Source organism: Pundamilia nyererei, unplaced genomic scaffold (genome assembly GCF_000239375.1).
Source record: "Pundamilia nyererei isolate P.nyererei 1_Seehausen unplaced genomic scaffold, PunNye1.0 scaffold00267, whole genome shotgun sequence".
Taxonomy (NCBI): Eukaryota; Metazoa; Chordata; class Actinopteri; order Cichliformes; family Cichlidae; genus Pundamilia; species Pundamilia nyererei.
In genome coordinates, this window is record NW_005187668.1 from 719,753 (window position 1) to 733,173 (window position 13,421).

General features: G+C 39.0%; 1 protein-coding gene across 1 annotated transcript in view; it reads left to right on the forward strand.

Moving 5' to 3' along the window:
• Window positions 1-5,676, forward strand: part of gpx7 (glutathione peroxidase 7) — an 8,154-nt gene extending 2,478 nt beyond the window's left edge. The window contains exons 2-3 of the mRNA XM_005750289.1: window positions 4,429-4,690; window positions 4,877-5,676. Of these exons, the coding sequence (XP_005750346.1) occupies window positions 4,429-4,690; window positions 4,877-5,040 (426 nt within the window). The 3' untranslated portion in view covers window positions 5,041-5,676. The remainder of the gene's footprint in view (window positions 1-4,428; window positions 4,691-4,876) is intronic.
• The last annotated feature ends 7,745 nt before the right edge of the window (window positions 5,677-13,421 follow it).

The window sequence follows — 13,421 nt, forward strand, 5'->3', positions numbered from 1 at the left end:
GGCCAAGTTCCCGGACATAGCCGACACTCTTCTAACAATTGTAGTTGCCCCCAGCTGGACATCAGAGAGAGTGGAGATTACATCGTTTCCATATTTCTCATCTTTAAGCACAGTTTTTGCAATTATCATCATTGCTTCTTTGAAAACCTCCCCGTCTAAAAATGCCTTCTTTTTCTTAATCATGAAATGTGTAGCTCAAAATGAGGCTTCGGTTGCTTTTTGAGAGTTTTTCACCGGTCTCGTGAAAAAAGACTGCTGTTTGCTCAAACCTGCCTTTAATTCGCGGGCCTTTTCCGCTCGCAGTGTGCTGCCCTTTTTTTTTATATATTATCTCTAACAAATTAACACCAATGCAATTGTGATAAAAAAAAATAGCAAGAAAAAATAAAAATAGATGCAGCTTACTGGTAAGTTGTTATGGTGAGCTATTTTTAGAACAGGCCCGCGGGCGACTCATGTGGTACTTGCGGGCGACCTGGTGCCCGCGGGCACCGTGTTGGTGACCCCTGTTATAGACGGTATCTTTCAAAAAGATATCCTTTTTGTAATAAGGTGAAAGACTCTCTGGATTTTGTTTTAACCATAAACACAAACAGACAAATTAAACTATAAATCTTTCACACACTACAGGTGAATGAACACAGTTTGTACACCACAGAGCTGTAGCGGTGCACTTTTTAAGGAAGAGTTACTGTAACTAGTACAGTGCCTAAATGGGTTGAGTGTACGTAAAGTTCCAATTTACATTTCATGTCAGCAAGGAATAATTAAATGTAAAAGCAAGACTGAAAACTGGTGTTCCATTACACATGAGAACTTTGCTGGACCTGCTGTGCTGCCTTGTAGATTAGACAAACAACCATTAAGATAAGACACTTGCTCACACACTGACATTCAAAGATGTTCAGTAATACGTACTGGATACCAAAGACAAGCAAAGCTATAGTCTAAAAAGTGAAGTCAGTGGGAAATGCTTTAAAACCTGCATTCTTTTTCAGTGAGTCCAAAAAATGGATGATCTTTGAACCAGTTGAAGACAACAGTAGCACAGCATGATAGTTATTCACTGCATCTCACTTCAAAATGTTATATTCAGTTTCAGTTCAGTTGTATTTATAGTGTTAAATCACAACAAAAGCCACCTCAAGACACTTTATATTACAAGGCAAAGACCATCCAATATTAGAAAAATAACCCTAATAATTAGGGTAAGCACTTCTACATAACATCTGCAGCAGTATAATGTCAAGGACTTGCTTGAACCATTTTCCCTTGATGTCCTTGTGCACATCCCATAGTTGAAAACAGTCGAACAGAGTCACTCTCATTTAATGGGTTATTGTGTTTTCCGTCTCCCCTCCTCCATCCTACCTCACCTCACCTCACTCTTTTCACACCCTCTTCTCATTCTATATGCATGTGTGTCACACATTATTATTAAGTTATAAAAATAAGATATCGGCACTTTGTGACTTTGTACTTTGTGACTAATAAATCAACACCAGCTGCTTCATCAGTGAGATCCACATTCTGTGGATGAACTCCCACTCCACTGTCGCAGATTCCAGCATGCTGATTATAGTCCTTGATCATACTGTAGTGTAACTGTGGTTTCTTGTATTTTGTTCGAGTTTTTTGTTTGTTTTGTTTTATTTTAACTAGAGTTGTGCTTTGTGTGATTTTGGGGTGCATTTCTATTTGCTGGTGTTTTCTTGACCTCTCAGGGCCACTGTATAAAAGGCATCAAGGACTGCCAAAACAGCAGCCCTACCAGTAACTTTAATTCAAAAAATGGGAGTCATCCAATGACCCCATACGCTACCTTCTCAGCATTACACCCACTAAGTTTGAAGTTAATCATATTAACTGTCTTTGAGATATGGTACCAGACACATAAAGAGCTTAATTTATTAGAGATGTGGATATTTTCAGTATCCCATGTCATATATGTCAGACTTGCAATTGTATTATCTTGACACCAGATGTCACTAGATGATAAGATTACACACTGCTTTCTCAGGAAGCCATACTTCTGCAGTGATGATCTTCTGTAGTTTAACTGCGAGTTAAAGTATGAAGCTGTGACATGTATTAATGTGTATTAGGATACTTATTAGTCTCTGTATCTGTGAATGGCGTCTGTAACATGTAAAGGCCTAAATCACAGTTATCTGTGGTTCAAATAATTAGTCAATCAGTGGGACGGCCAGACTTCACTTTTGCTTTTTTTGAAGAAGGAGCCTGTCTGTCTGTCTGTACACAGTGGGGCAATATGTGTGTGTGTGTGTGTGTGTGTATATATATATATATATAAAAGATGACAGAGGCCTGTAATTTTCATCATAGATATACCTCAACTATGACAGACAAAATGAGAAAAAAATATCCAGAAAATCACATTGTCTGATTTTTAAAGAATTTCTTTGCAGATTGTGGTGGAAAATAAGTATTTGGTCAATAATAAAAGTTCATCTCAATACTTTGTTACATACCCTTTGTTTGCAATGACAGAGGCCAAATGTTTTCTGCAAGTCTTCAAGGTTTTCACACACTGTTGCTGCTATTGTGGCTTATTCCTCCGTGCAGATCTCCTCTAGAGCAGCAGTCCCCAACCTTTTTTGCGGGATGGTTTATGTCCGACAATATTTTCACGGACTGCAAGATGTCGTGGATAAATACAACAAAATAAAACCAGTAGCAGTACCAAAAAAAAAAATATATTAATTCTTAACACACGGGAAAACACCCAGGGAAACAGAGTTAACAATAAAAACAATAAAAAACAATGATAAAGACCAAAAAAAACCATAAAAAAATTTCACACCCAAGCCTCAAGTCCGGAACCAAACGACTCATGGTCCGGTACTGGTCCGTGGCCCAAGGGTTGGGGTCCACTGCTCTAGATCAGTCATGTTTTAGGGCTGTGGCTGGGGAGTCTTTGTCTGGCCTGTGAGCCTTCTAGGACTGGGCGATATATCAAGTTTAAAAAAAAAAAATCGATATATTTTCGTACGAGATATAAGATGTGACAATATCGTTTATATCGATATAATATATGTTATGTTATAATTATACTCGTGGAGTCGCAAGTTTGCCTTTCTTTCGTCCACTTTTGTCTCTCTGCAACGTTACTGGGCCTCGCCTCTCCTTCACTGAACACAACTCCCCCTCCCCCATCGCTTCACCTGCAGGCAACGGCAAGCTGGACATGGCAAATCTCCGTTAACGAGTTACCGCGGATCGCCCCGTGTGTGAGGCTGGACGGCGTCAACGTGTTAGCAAGCTAACCGCGCTAACGACATGCATGGCCTAAAATCCTTTCATTTTCTGTATGTAAGAATTCTGGTTGTGCCTACTGACCGCGAACCGATTTTATGTGGTACACGGCGCTCAGCAATCTGTCAAGAAATGTTTTAGTTCCACTTTGGAAAGCTACGGAGCTGCACCGCTTGATGGATTGTCGGAGCAGTAGGCTACCGTATTCCGGAGCCTCGCGGAGTGATACGTACTGTGCTTCAACGTAATATTACCGTATTGTGTGTGTATAAGCACCATAAATGGCACCTGTTAAGAGACACGGTTACAAAGCAGATTTCAAACTCCAGGCTGTCAGTCACGCAGTACAACTTGGGAAAAGAGCAGCTGTGAAATCTGTCTTTGTTATGCTCAGCGTCTTTTAGTTTACATTTTGACTGCACAATTGTGAACTTTTTGTTATGCACAAAAACATCATTGTTTTCTTTTATTTATGGAGCATTATTATATAATAAATGCTGATAAGTTATTTTTGAGTAATTTCTTCATGTACATCTACGCTGTATGTTAATAAAAGTGCCTGTGTGACATCTGGGACACAGCTTTGACTAAGAACTCTCTTTTTCTTCTTACCTTATGGCTTAAAAAAATATCGAGATATATATCGTATATCGCCATCCAGCTAAAAAATATCAAGATATGAATTTTGGGTCATATCGCCCAGCCCTAGTGCCTTCTCCACTTTGCTGTCCATCTTCACTGTCACAGTGCAATAAAGACAAAAATAGTCTAAAAAGAGACAACTAAACAAACAATTTTACATCAGATATGGTCTCAGTGAAAGTAACCGTTATTTAACATAAATTAATGAAAAAATATCCATATCTGTTTCAGTTATAGCAGGTGGCCTCTTCACTGAATGTGTCATCCTCAGCAGCCTTGTAAAATTGGTCAATGGCAACCTTTAACTAACACATATAGCTTTATAGATCCAACATATACTGTACAGTGGGGTGATTCAATCCAGTGGTTGCCAACTTTATGTGAACTACATGCAAATAAAACTGCAAGTAGTTCATTTAATTATGCATGTTTAAAGAAACATATATACTGACACATATTAAGCTAGGAAAGCTTTTGTGGTGTTTTTACAGTGTTTTCTGGTGGCTTTAGGTTTCCCTGGTGGTAAACGTAGCTAGTGAATGTGGCTTCACTGAGGAACACTACAATCAACTGCAGCAGCTCCAGCGGGACTTTGGTCCATATCACTTCAATGTGCTAGCCTTCCCCTGTAACCAATTTGGACAGCAGGAGCCTGGCAGTGACAAGGAGATTGACAGCTTTGTGCGCAGAGTCTACGGAGTCTCCTTTCCTCTGTTCAGCAAAATTGCTGTTGTTGGCACTGGAGCCAACAATGTCTACAAGTACCTTCTTGGTGAGTAACTGCCTCTTTTGGGGGGGGGGGGGGGTATGAGAGAGCAGTCGTGTGCGGTGTAGAAAAAAGAGAGGGGAAAAATAGAAACCTTTGAAGCAAAACTTAAAACAAATAATGTTTTTTTAAAAGGTTACAAGCTTACACGAACCTGTTATTCATACATCTATGTCATTTAATCTTTTACAGAGGCATCTGGAAAGGAGCCTGACTGGAATTTCTGGAAGTATCTAATTGACGTTAACGGCAAAGTGGTGGATGCATGGGGACCAAAAGTCTCTGTCAAAGAAATTCGCCCTAAAATTGCTGAAATGGTGCGGCAAATAATCTTGAAGAAGAAAGAAGAGCTTTAACACATTTCGCTTCAAGACTCTACTTAATGTTAATACCACAGGGAAACTGGCAGGTTTGAGCAGAAAATGAGTCACTGCTTTGGTAACATTACACTAAAGCCATGGCTTATTCATTTGTGTTAAGGAAGTAAAACGATTTGTGGTAGGTCTTGTTTGTAGCTATAAATAATTTTTTAAAAAGGTGGCGCTACAGGAAATAGAAGATCAAATACACTGGGGATTGAGGCAATATAAGGTGTGATCAAGCAGCAACCCTCAGGCCAAAGAAAGGTTCCAAACATTCCTTAAATAGCTACACGAAGCTGGCTCCAAAATGCGTCAGTACTTTTGGCTCGCATGTCTAAAAATCCTTGCAGTATTAAAAAGCACACACTGGAATAAAAATTGTATTTGGCCTCTAATGATACCTATGCTAATTTAAGTCTCACAACCTTCTCTCAGTGTTTGTGGTGTTGGAGTTTATCCAAATTGATCAGCTACAACTGTACTTCTTTACTTGATCGTCTTAGTAAGATTCAAAGCTCCCAAATGTGTTATGGAAATTTTCATCCTTCTGACACCTAAGTTTAAGTGTACTGTAACAGAAAATTTAATTTCTCTTGAATCTGTACTAAATTTTCCACAATTTCATTGTAATTTCTTTCCTCTACTTACATTTTATTGTTCTTATTGTCATTCTTCCCATGCTTTGCTCTGGTTATATTTAGAGTTCCTTCCAAGCCAGTAGTGTTAAATAGTACATGGTCTCTTCTTTTCTGTTCAGCAAATGATTTAATTGGCATATGAATAATTGATCAGTAGTTACAAGACAAATGTCTATATTATTAATTAAATGTTAAGCAGAAATGAACAAAAATATTTTTGTCGGTTCATTTAAAATGTTTGGACCCCAGATTGATTGGATGGCGGAAGTAGTGGACCTCCAGCTATTTTAATAGGGGACCCCTGAGATAGTCTATATAATTATTAAATTGAAACAATTATTTGGGTTTAACATAAGGAAATGTTAGTTAGTGACCGATTAGCCTAGTGACCTTTCCGTGTTTCTCATAATAAACCATTTCAGTGCCTCATCTTCAGCTGCAGGTCTAAACATCCTTCAGTTCAGTTCAATGCAGTTAGAGAAGTAAGGCAAGGCAAGGCAAGTTTTTTTGTATAGCACAATTCAACAACAAGGTGATTCAAAGTGCTTTACAGAGACATTAGAAACAAAAACAAATAAAAAGCATGATTTAAAACTGATTAAAACAAGCAAACAAACAAACTAACTAATTTACAAACAAACAAAACAGTATATAAAATCAAAACATAAAATCAGAACAGTAGATAAAATCAGTAGTTAAATGTAAGTTTTGAAATTTAAGCTTAAAAGTGTGGATTTGGTGCTTTATTCAAATGCAGCTGAGAACAGGTGAGTCTTCAACCTGGATTTAAATAAACTGAGTGTTTCAGCTGATCTGAGGCTTTCTGGGAGTTTGTTCCAGATATAAGGAGCATAAAAGCTGAATGCAGCTTCCCCGTGTCTGGTTCTGACTCTGGGAACTGATAAAAAACCGGATCCAGATGACCTGAGGGGTCTGGAAGGTTCATACTGGGTCAGGAGGTCACTGATGTATTTTGGTCCTAAACCATTCAGAGCTTTATAGACCAGCATCAGAACTTTAAAGTCTATCCTCTGACGGACAGGCACCCAGTGTAAAGACCTCAGAGCTGGACTGATGTGGTCCACTTTTTTGGTCTTAGTGAGGACTCGAGCAGCAGAGTTCTGAATGAGCTGTAGTTGTCTGACTGATTTTTTTAGGTAGACCTGTAAAGATTGATTGATTGATTGATTGAATCTTTATTTTGAACATGTTGAAAAAGTACAACAAAATAGAATTAAAAGAGACAAATGAACAAAGCAAAACAAAAGGAAAACGAGCAACCACAACTCCAAATAAAGTTCATGTTCAAAAAGGAGCAGGAAGAAGCATAAGCTTATTTAATCCCACCCCTTTTCCACTATATAGTATATAGACTACAAAAATACCTCCTTGCAATTACATTATATGTCATGTGTAAATTTTTTTTTTTTTTTTTTAATATATACATATATGTTTCTGTCTATCCATACATACGTATATACACATACGCACATATACACATTTTCACCTCAAGGATACACAACCTACAAAAATATATATATACCCATACCAACATACCCGTGCACCCGCACACACATGAAAATATTAGATAAGAACACCCTATCAAATCTCTACCTTTCCCTGTACCCTGTAAAAACCATATCCTTAAACCGCTTTTTAAACTGCGCCATGCTTGGACATTGCTGTTACAGTAATCAAGCCTACTAAAGATGAATGCATGGACTAGTTTTTCCAGGTCCTGTTGAGACATCAGATCTTTTATCCTTGAAATATTCTTGAGGTAATAGTAAGCTGACTTTGTTATTGTCTTAATGTGTTTTTCTAAGTTTAGGTCTGCATCCATCACTACACCCAAATTTCTCACCTGGTTTGTGGTTTTTAGGTGTATAGATTGAAGTTCTCTGGTGACCTGTAATCGTTTTTCTTTGGCACCAAAGACTATTACCTCAGTTTTGTTTTTGTTTAGCTGGAGAAAATTGTGGCACAACCAGTCATTAATTTCCTCAATGCATTTACCAAGAGCCTGTACAGGGCCTTGGTCTCCTGGTGACATTGTGACATATATTTGTGTGTCATCTGCATAGCTATGATAGTTTATTTTGTTGTTCTTTATAATCTGTGCCAATGGGAGCATGTAAATGTTAAACAGAAAGGGTCCCAAGATGGAACCTTGGGGAACTCCACATCTGATACTTGTCTGCTCAGATGTGAAGTTACCTATTGATACAAAGTATTTCCTGTTTTCTAAGTATGTTTTGAACCAGTTTAATACAGTTCCCGAAAGACCTGTCCAGTTCTCCAGTCGTGGAGCTCTACTGCTAATGTTCAGACATTAGCAGTAGAGCTAATGTTTGAACTACAGAACTGACTTTAATCAGCATTCAAGCTCATAGTGAGTTCTGTAGTCAAAAATCATTTATTTGTACCGATTAGCTAATGAACATGGCTTTCCCCAACACCCAACTGCTCATCCTTGCTAGAAACCATAAGGGGGAAAGCATAAGATGCTAGTTACTGCAGCCCCAAACAATGACATTCCACCACCATGCTTGACTGTAGGCAAGACACACTTGCCTTTGTACTCCTCACCTGGATGCCGCCACACACCCTTGACACCATCTGAACCAAATAAGTTTATCTTGGTCTCATCAGACCACAGGTAATACATGTCCTTAGTCTGCTTGTCTTTAGCAAAATGTTTGCGGGCTTTCTTGTGCATTATCTTTAGAAGAGGCTTCCTTCTGGGACGACAGCCGTTTGATGCATTGTGCGGAGCGTATGGTCTGAGCACTGACAGGCTGACCCTTCACACCTCCAACCTCTGCAGCAATGCTGGCAGCAATCATACATCTATTTTCAAAAGACAACCTCTATGATGCGAAGCATGTGCACTCAACTTCTTTGGTCAACCATGGCGAAGTTATGTTAGGTTCTGACTGGAACCTGTGCTGTTAAACTGCTGTATGGTCTTGACCACCATGCTGCAGCTCATTTTCATGGTGTTGGCAATTTTCTTATAGCTTAGGCTATCTTTATGTACAATAACGATTCTTTTTATCAGATCCTCAGAGAATACTTTCCTATGATGTGGCATGATAAACTTCCAGTGACCAGTGAGAGAGTGTGAGAGCAATAACATCAAATTCAACACACCTGTTCTTTATCTGTACCTGAGACCTTGTAAAACTAACGTGTCACATGACTCCTGGAAGGGAAATGACAAACTGGGCACAATTTGGACATTTTACTTTAGGGGTATACTCACTTTGAAGCAGATTTAATCAGGCTGGTACAGTTATGTTCAGCCAGTTCTTAAATGCATCGGAACATGTGACAATGATTAAAAGCTACACTTTAGCTATTAGCAGTGGCTCAAGGTCAAAGTAGCCATTCATTTAACCTGAATTCTCGAATCTCTCTCTTCCTAATTATGTCCCTATTTCAGTCATTTTACTTGTTGGTGTAGGTATTATGGGCACCTGAGATGAAATTCCCCCTGTTTGAAAAACTGAAATATATGCAAGTATTTGATGTTTAAATTTATAGGTGCCAATTTTTTGTATCTGAAGCGGCACAAGTATTACCTGTTTTATATAAACATGTAAAGAATAATCGTATTTTTTTAATACTATACCATTAGGCTGAATGTATGTTTGTTTGTTTAGAAATAAATATGCTAAATGATATCCCTGTGTGGTGAGAATGAAATAGCTTTAAGGTTAAAGCATAGATTTTGATGTTACAGACCTGATCTGATATTTCCCCATTAGAATGTAGTTACCAATCTCCACTTCGCTTTTAGTGTCACTGTGAAGGCTCTTGGCTATTGGTGAGTGTTCAAACTGTATGTACTTTAGTTAAATGGTAAATTAGTTAAACTACTACTAAAGTACATTTGCTTGACTTGATGTACTTACCTACGTTAACTGTAATGACTATTAACAGAATACATTGTTTTAACAAAGTAAATGATGAGACTATTTCGGATTTTTCAAGTGCTTATCTGAGTCAACACAGTGAGGAGTGCCAGAGGAAACAGAATACCCAACCACAATCAAGAGGATACATTCCCAACCCACGGAGCTAGATACTACAGATTACACCCATAATTTAGGAGTGGAGTGGATGGAATGTCACACATGCAGTTCTGACTAAAACCTCATTGTGCACTTGTGGAATCAGCGTGAGTGTTGTTTGTTTCACAGTGACCAGCACAATCACTTTCAATGACTTGTGACAAATGCTGGTTGAAAAATGGGATGCCAACCCACACCAGTGTGTGACCAAGCTGGTAACCAGCATGAGGAGGAGATGCCAGGCTGTTGTGACTGTGTATCAGTCACAACAGCCTGTCAGGAAAGGTAACTCCAGTATCAACTTCAGTCTATTAAACATCCGCTCCCTCACTGGTAAGGGACATCTCATCCAGGATCTCCGATCGTAAGTTGGATTTTCTTTGCCTGACTGAAACGTGGCAACAGCCCAATGATTTTGTTTCTCTCAATAACTCCATTCCATCTGAGTTTGTTTATACCTGTCAACCTCGCAACTCGGGGAGGGGCGTGGGTCTCGCGATAATTCACCGGAAGCACTGGAAAGTTCTCCCTGTCTCTGCCCCTCTCTCCCATTCATTTGAAAACATTGCATTACAGCTCCCTGGATCTATCCCCACCAGTATATGTATATCGGCCACCTAAGCCAAATAAGGAGTTTTTAAATGAATTTGCTGCTCTACTCACTCATTTCTCTATACTTTCTCTAAATCTGATAATTGTTGGTGACTTCAATATTCATATGGACAGTGACAAAATCCCTCTTTCCAGAGATTTTACCCCCTGCCTGGAAAGTTTTGGGCTTCTACAATACATAAAGTTTTCTACTCATTCTAAAGGACATATCTTGGATTTGCTCTGTTGTTGTGGTATTACCCCTTCACATTGTAAAGACACATTGTTTCCCCAGTCTGATCACATGTTTATTTCTTTTAATGCAAACATAACCACTTTCAAAACCTGTACTCCTCGTAATATCACTTTTAGGAAAATTAGTAATATTAACCCAGCTGTTTTTTCATCTGCCATCCATGACCTTCCATCTATCCACAGCTCCTCAACTCCTCATGAACTTGTTTCTCATTATAATGTCAACCTCCATAACCTTCTTAACATATTTGCTCCCCTTAAACATCGAACTGTCTCATTTTCCCGTTCAGCACCATGGTTTACCCCCAACCTGCGTCATCTTAAAGCTAAAGGACGCCAACTCGAACGTCTATTCATGAAAACTGGACTTACTATACATAAAGAAATGTATAATGATCATGTTTTGTTCTCTAAGGGCTGCATTGTTTCAGCCAAATACTCATACTACTCTGGTTTAATCAGTTCTAATGAAGATAACTACAGGTCTCTCTTTTCATTGTTCAGTAAAATTACAAAACCTCCAGTCATATTCCCCTTCCATATGTATTCTGCTGACTTTTGTAATTCTCTTATCTTTTTTCACCCATAAAATCTCAGATATCCACCGTCAACTTAACTCTGCAGGAGCTTCTTAATTTCCTGTTTCCCCCACTGTCTTCCTGTCAGTTATTTTCAAGCTTCACTCTTCCCTCCATAACTGAGGTATCTAATCTTATTATAAAATCTAAATCATCCACTTGTCACCTTGACCCTCTTCCCACTGTGTTAGTTAAAACCTGTATTCCCTTGTTAGCGCCTCTCATAACCAGTATTATCCATTCCTCCCTCAACACTGGAATCGTTCCTTCATCTCTGAAAAAGGCTTCTGTTATTCCAACTCCCAAAAAGCCTGGTGCAGGCCCCAATAACTTTGATAATCTTCACCCTATATCAAATCTCCCCTTTATTTCAAAAATTCTTGAAAAAGTTGTCGCCTCCCAGCTTCACTTACACCTCAATAACCATAATCTCTATGAACAATTACAGTCTGGTTTCCGCCCCAATCATAGCACAGAAACTGCTCTGTTAAGAATTACCAATGACCTTCTGATGGCAGCTGATTCTGGTCTCCTATCCATCCTCATCCTTCTTGATCTTAGTGCAGCGTTTGATACCATTTCTCACAATATCCTCCTGAACCAGTTAGCGTCCATTGGCATTAGTCACACCCCCCTTGCCTGGTTCACCTCCTATCTCTCAGACCGCATTCAGTTTATCCAATTTAAATCCCACTCTTCAAGTCTCCAACCTGTTTCTGCTGGTGTGCCCCAGGGTTCAGTATTAGGGCCTCTTTTATTCATTATTTACATGCTAACTATTGGTCATATATTCTGAAAATATAATACACATTTTCACTGTTATGCTGATGACACCCAGCTCTACATTTCTTCTAAACCCAATTCATCCCTCCCACCTACCTCCCTCTCAAACTGTCTTATCGAGATTAGATCCTGGTTCTCCTCCAATTTCTTTAAACTTAACAGTAATAAAACAGAAGTTTTACTTGTTGGTACAGCCTCTATCTTATCCAAATCCCACAGTTTTTCCATTAACATTGAAAGTTCTCCCACCCTTCCCTCCCCTCAGGTTAAGAGTTTGGGTGTCATACTTGATAATACTCTTTCATTCCAGTCTCACATTAATTATATAACCCGGTCTGCATACTTCCACTTATATAATATTAGCCGACTCCGCCCCTTCCTTACTCTCCATGCTGCTGCCATCCTTGTCCATAGCCTTATTACGTCCCGTATTGATTACTGCAATTCCCTCTTATTTGGTCTCTCTAAAAGTTCCCTTCATAAACTCCAACTTCTTCAAAATTCCGCAGCGCGGGTTATAACTCGTACTCTGTCAAGAGCTCATATTACCCCAGTTCTTCAGCAGCTTCACTGGTTGCCTGTAGAAGCCAGGATAACCTTTAAAATCTTACTTCTCACGTACAAGTGTATCCATAAATCTGCTCCTTCCTTTTTGTGTGACCTGCTCCATATCACCACTATTACCCACCCTCTCAGATCCTCATCTGCTGTTCATCTTACTGTTCCGTCCGTACGTCTTACAACTATGGGGAACAGAGCCTTCAGTTGCTCTGCTCCTCGGCTGTGGAACTCTCTTCCTCCAACCATAAGAAATATAGTCGCTCTTCCCGCATTTAAGTCACAGCTCAAAACACATCTGTTCAAACTGGCTTATTCGCTTTAGTGCTGATTTTATCTGTTGTCAAGTTCTGTTTTTGCAATTTTAACTTATTTCATGTATTTTATGACTATTGCTTCTTTTATTAATTTTGTTCTTTTCTAAGGTGACCTTAGGTTTTTGAAAGGCACCCTCAAATAAAATGTATTTGTCACGGTTCTGGGTCCGTTGGACCCAGTATTTTGAGTTTATTGTGTTTTGATTTAAGTTTGCATCAGGGATTGTGTTCTTGTTCTCTTGTCGTGTTATGGTAATGCTTATGTCTATTATTAGAGTTCCATGTTTCTGTTTATGTGGGTTTAGTTTCATATGTCATTTCAAGTCTGTCTCTGTCTAGTCTGTCTTAGTAAAGTGTGTTTTGTTTCCGGTTTTATTGTGAAGGTCTGCGTCTCATGTGAGTGTGTTCAGTTTTACCTTTGTCTCGTCTTGTTGATTATTCCCAGCTGTGTCCACCACCTGTGTATTCCACCCTGCGTCATCTGTGTATCTACCATGTCATATCCGTGTGCTCTCCCTGCTGTCCATCGTCATTCTCCTCTGCTCGTTCTCATTCAGGTTTGTGCTTTGTAGTTTAGTT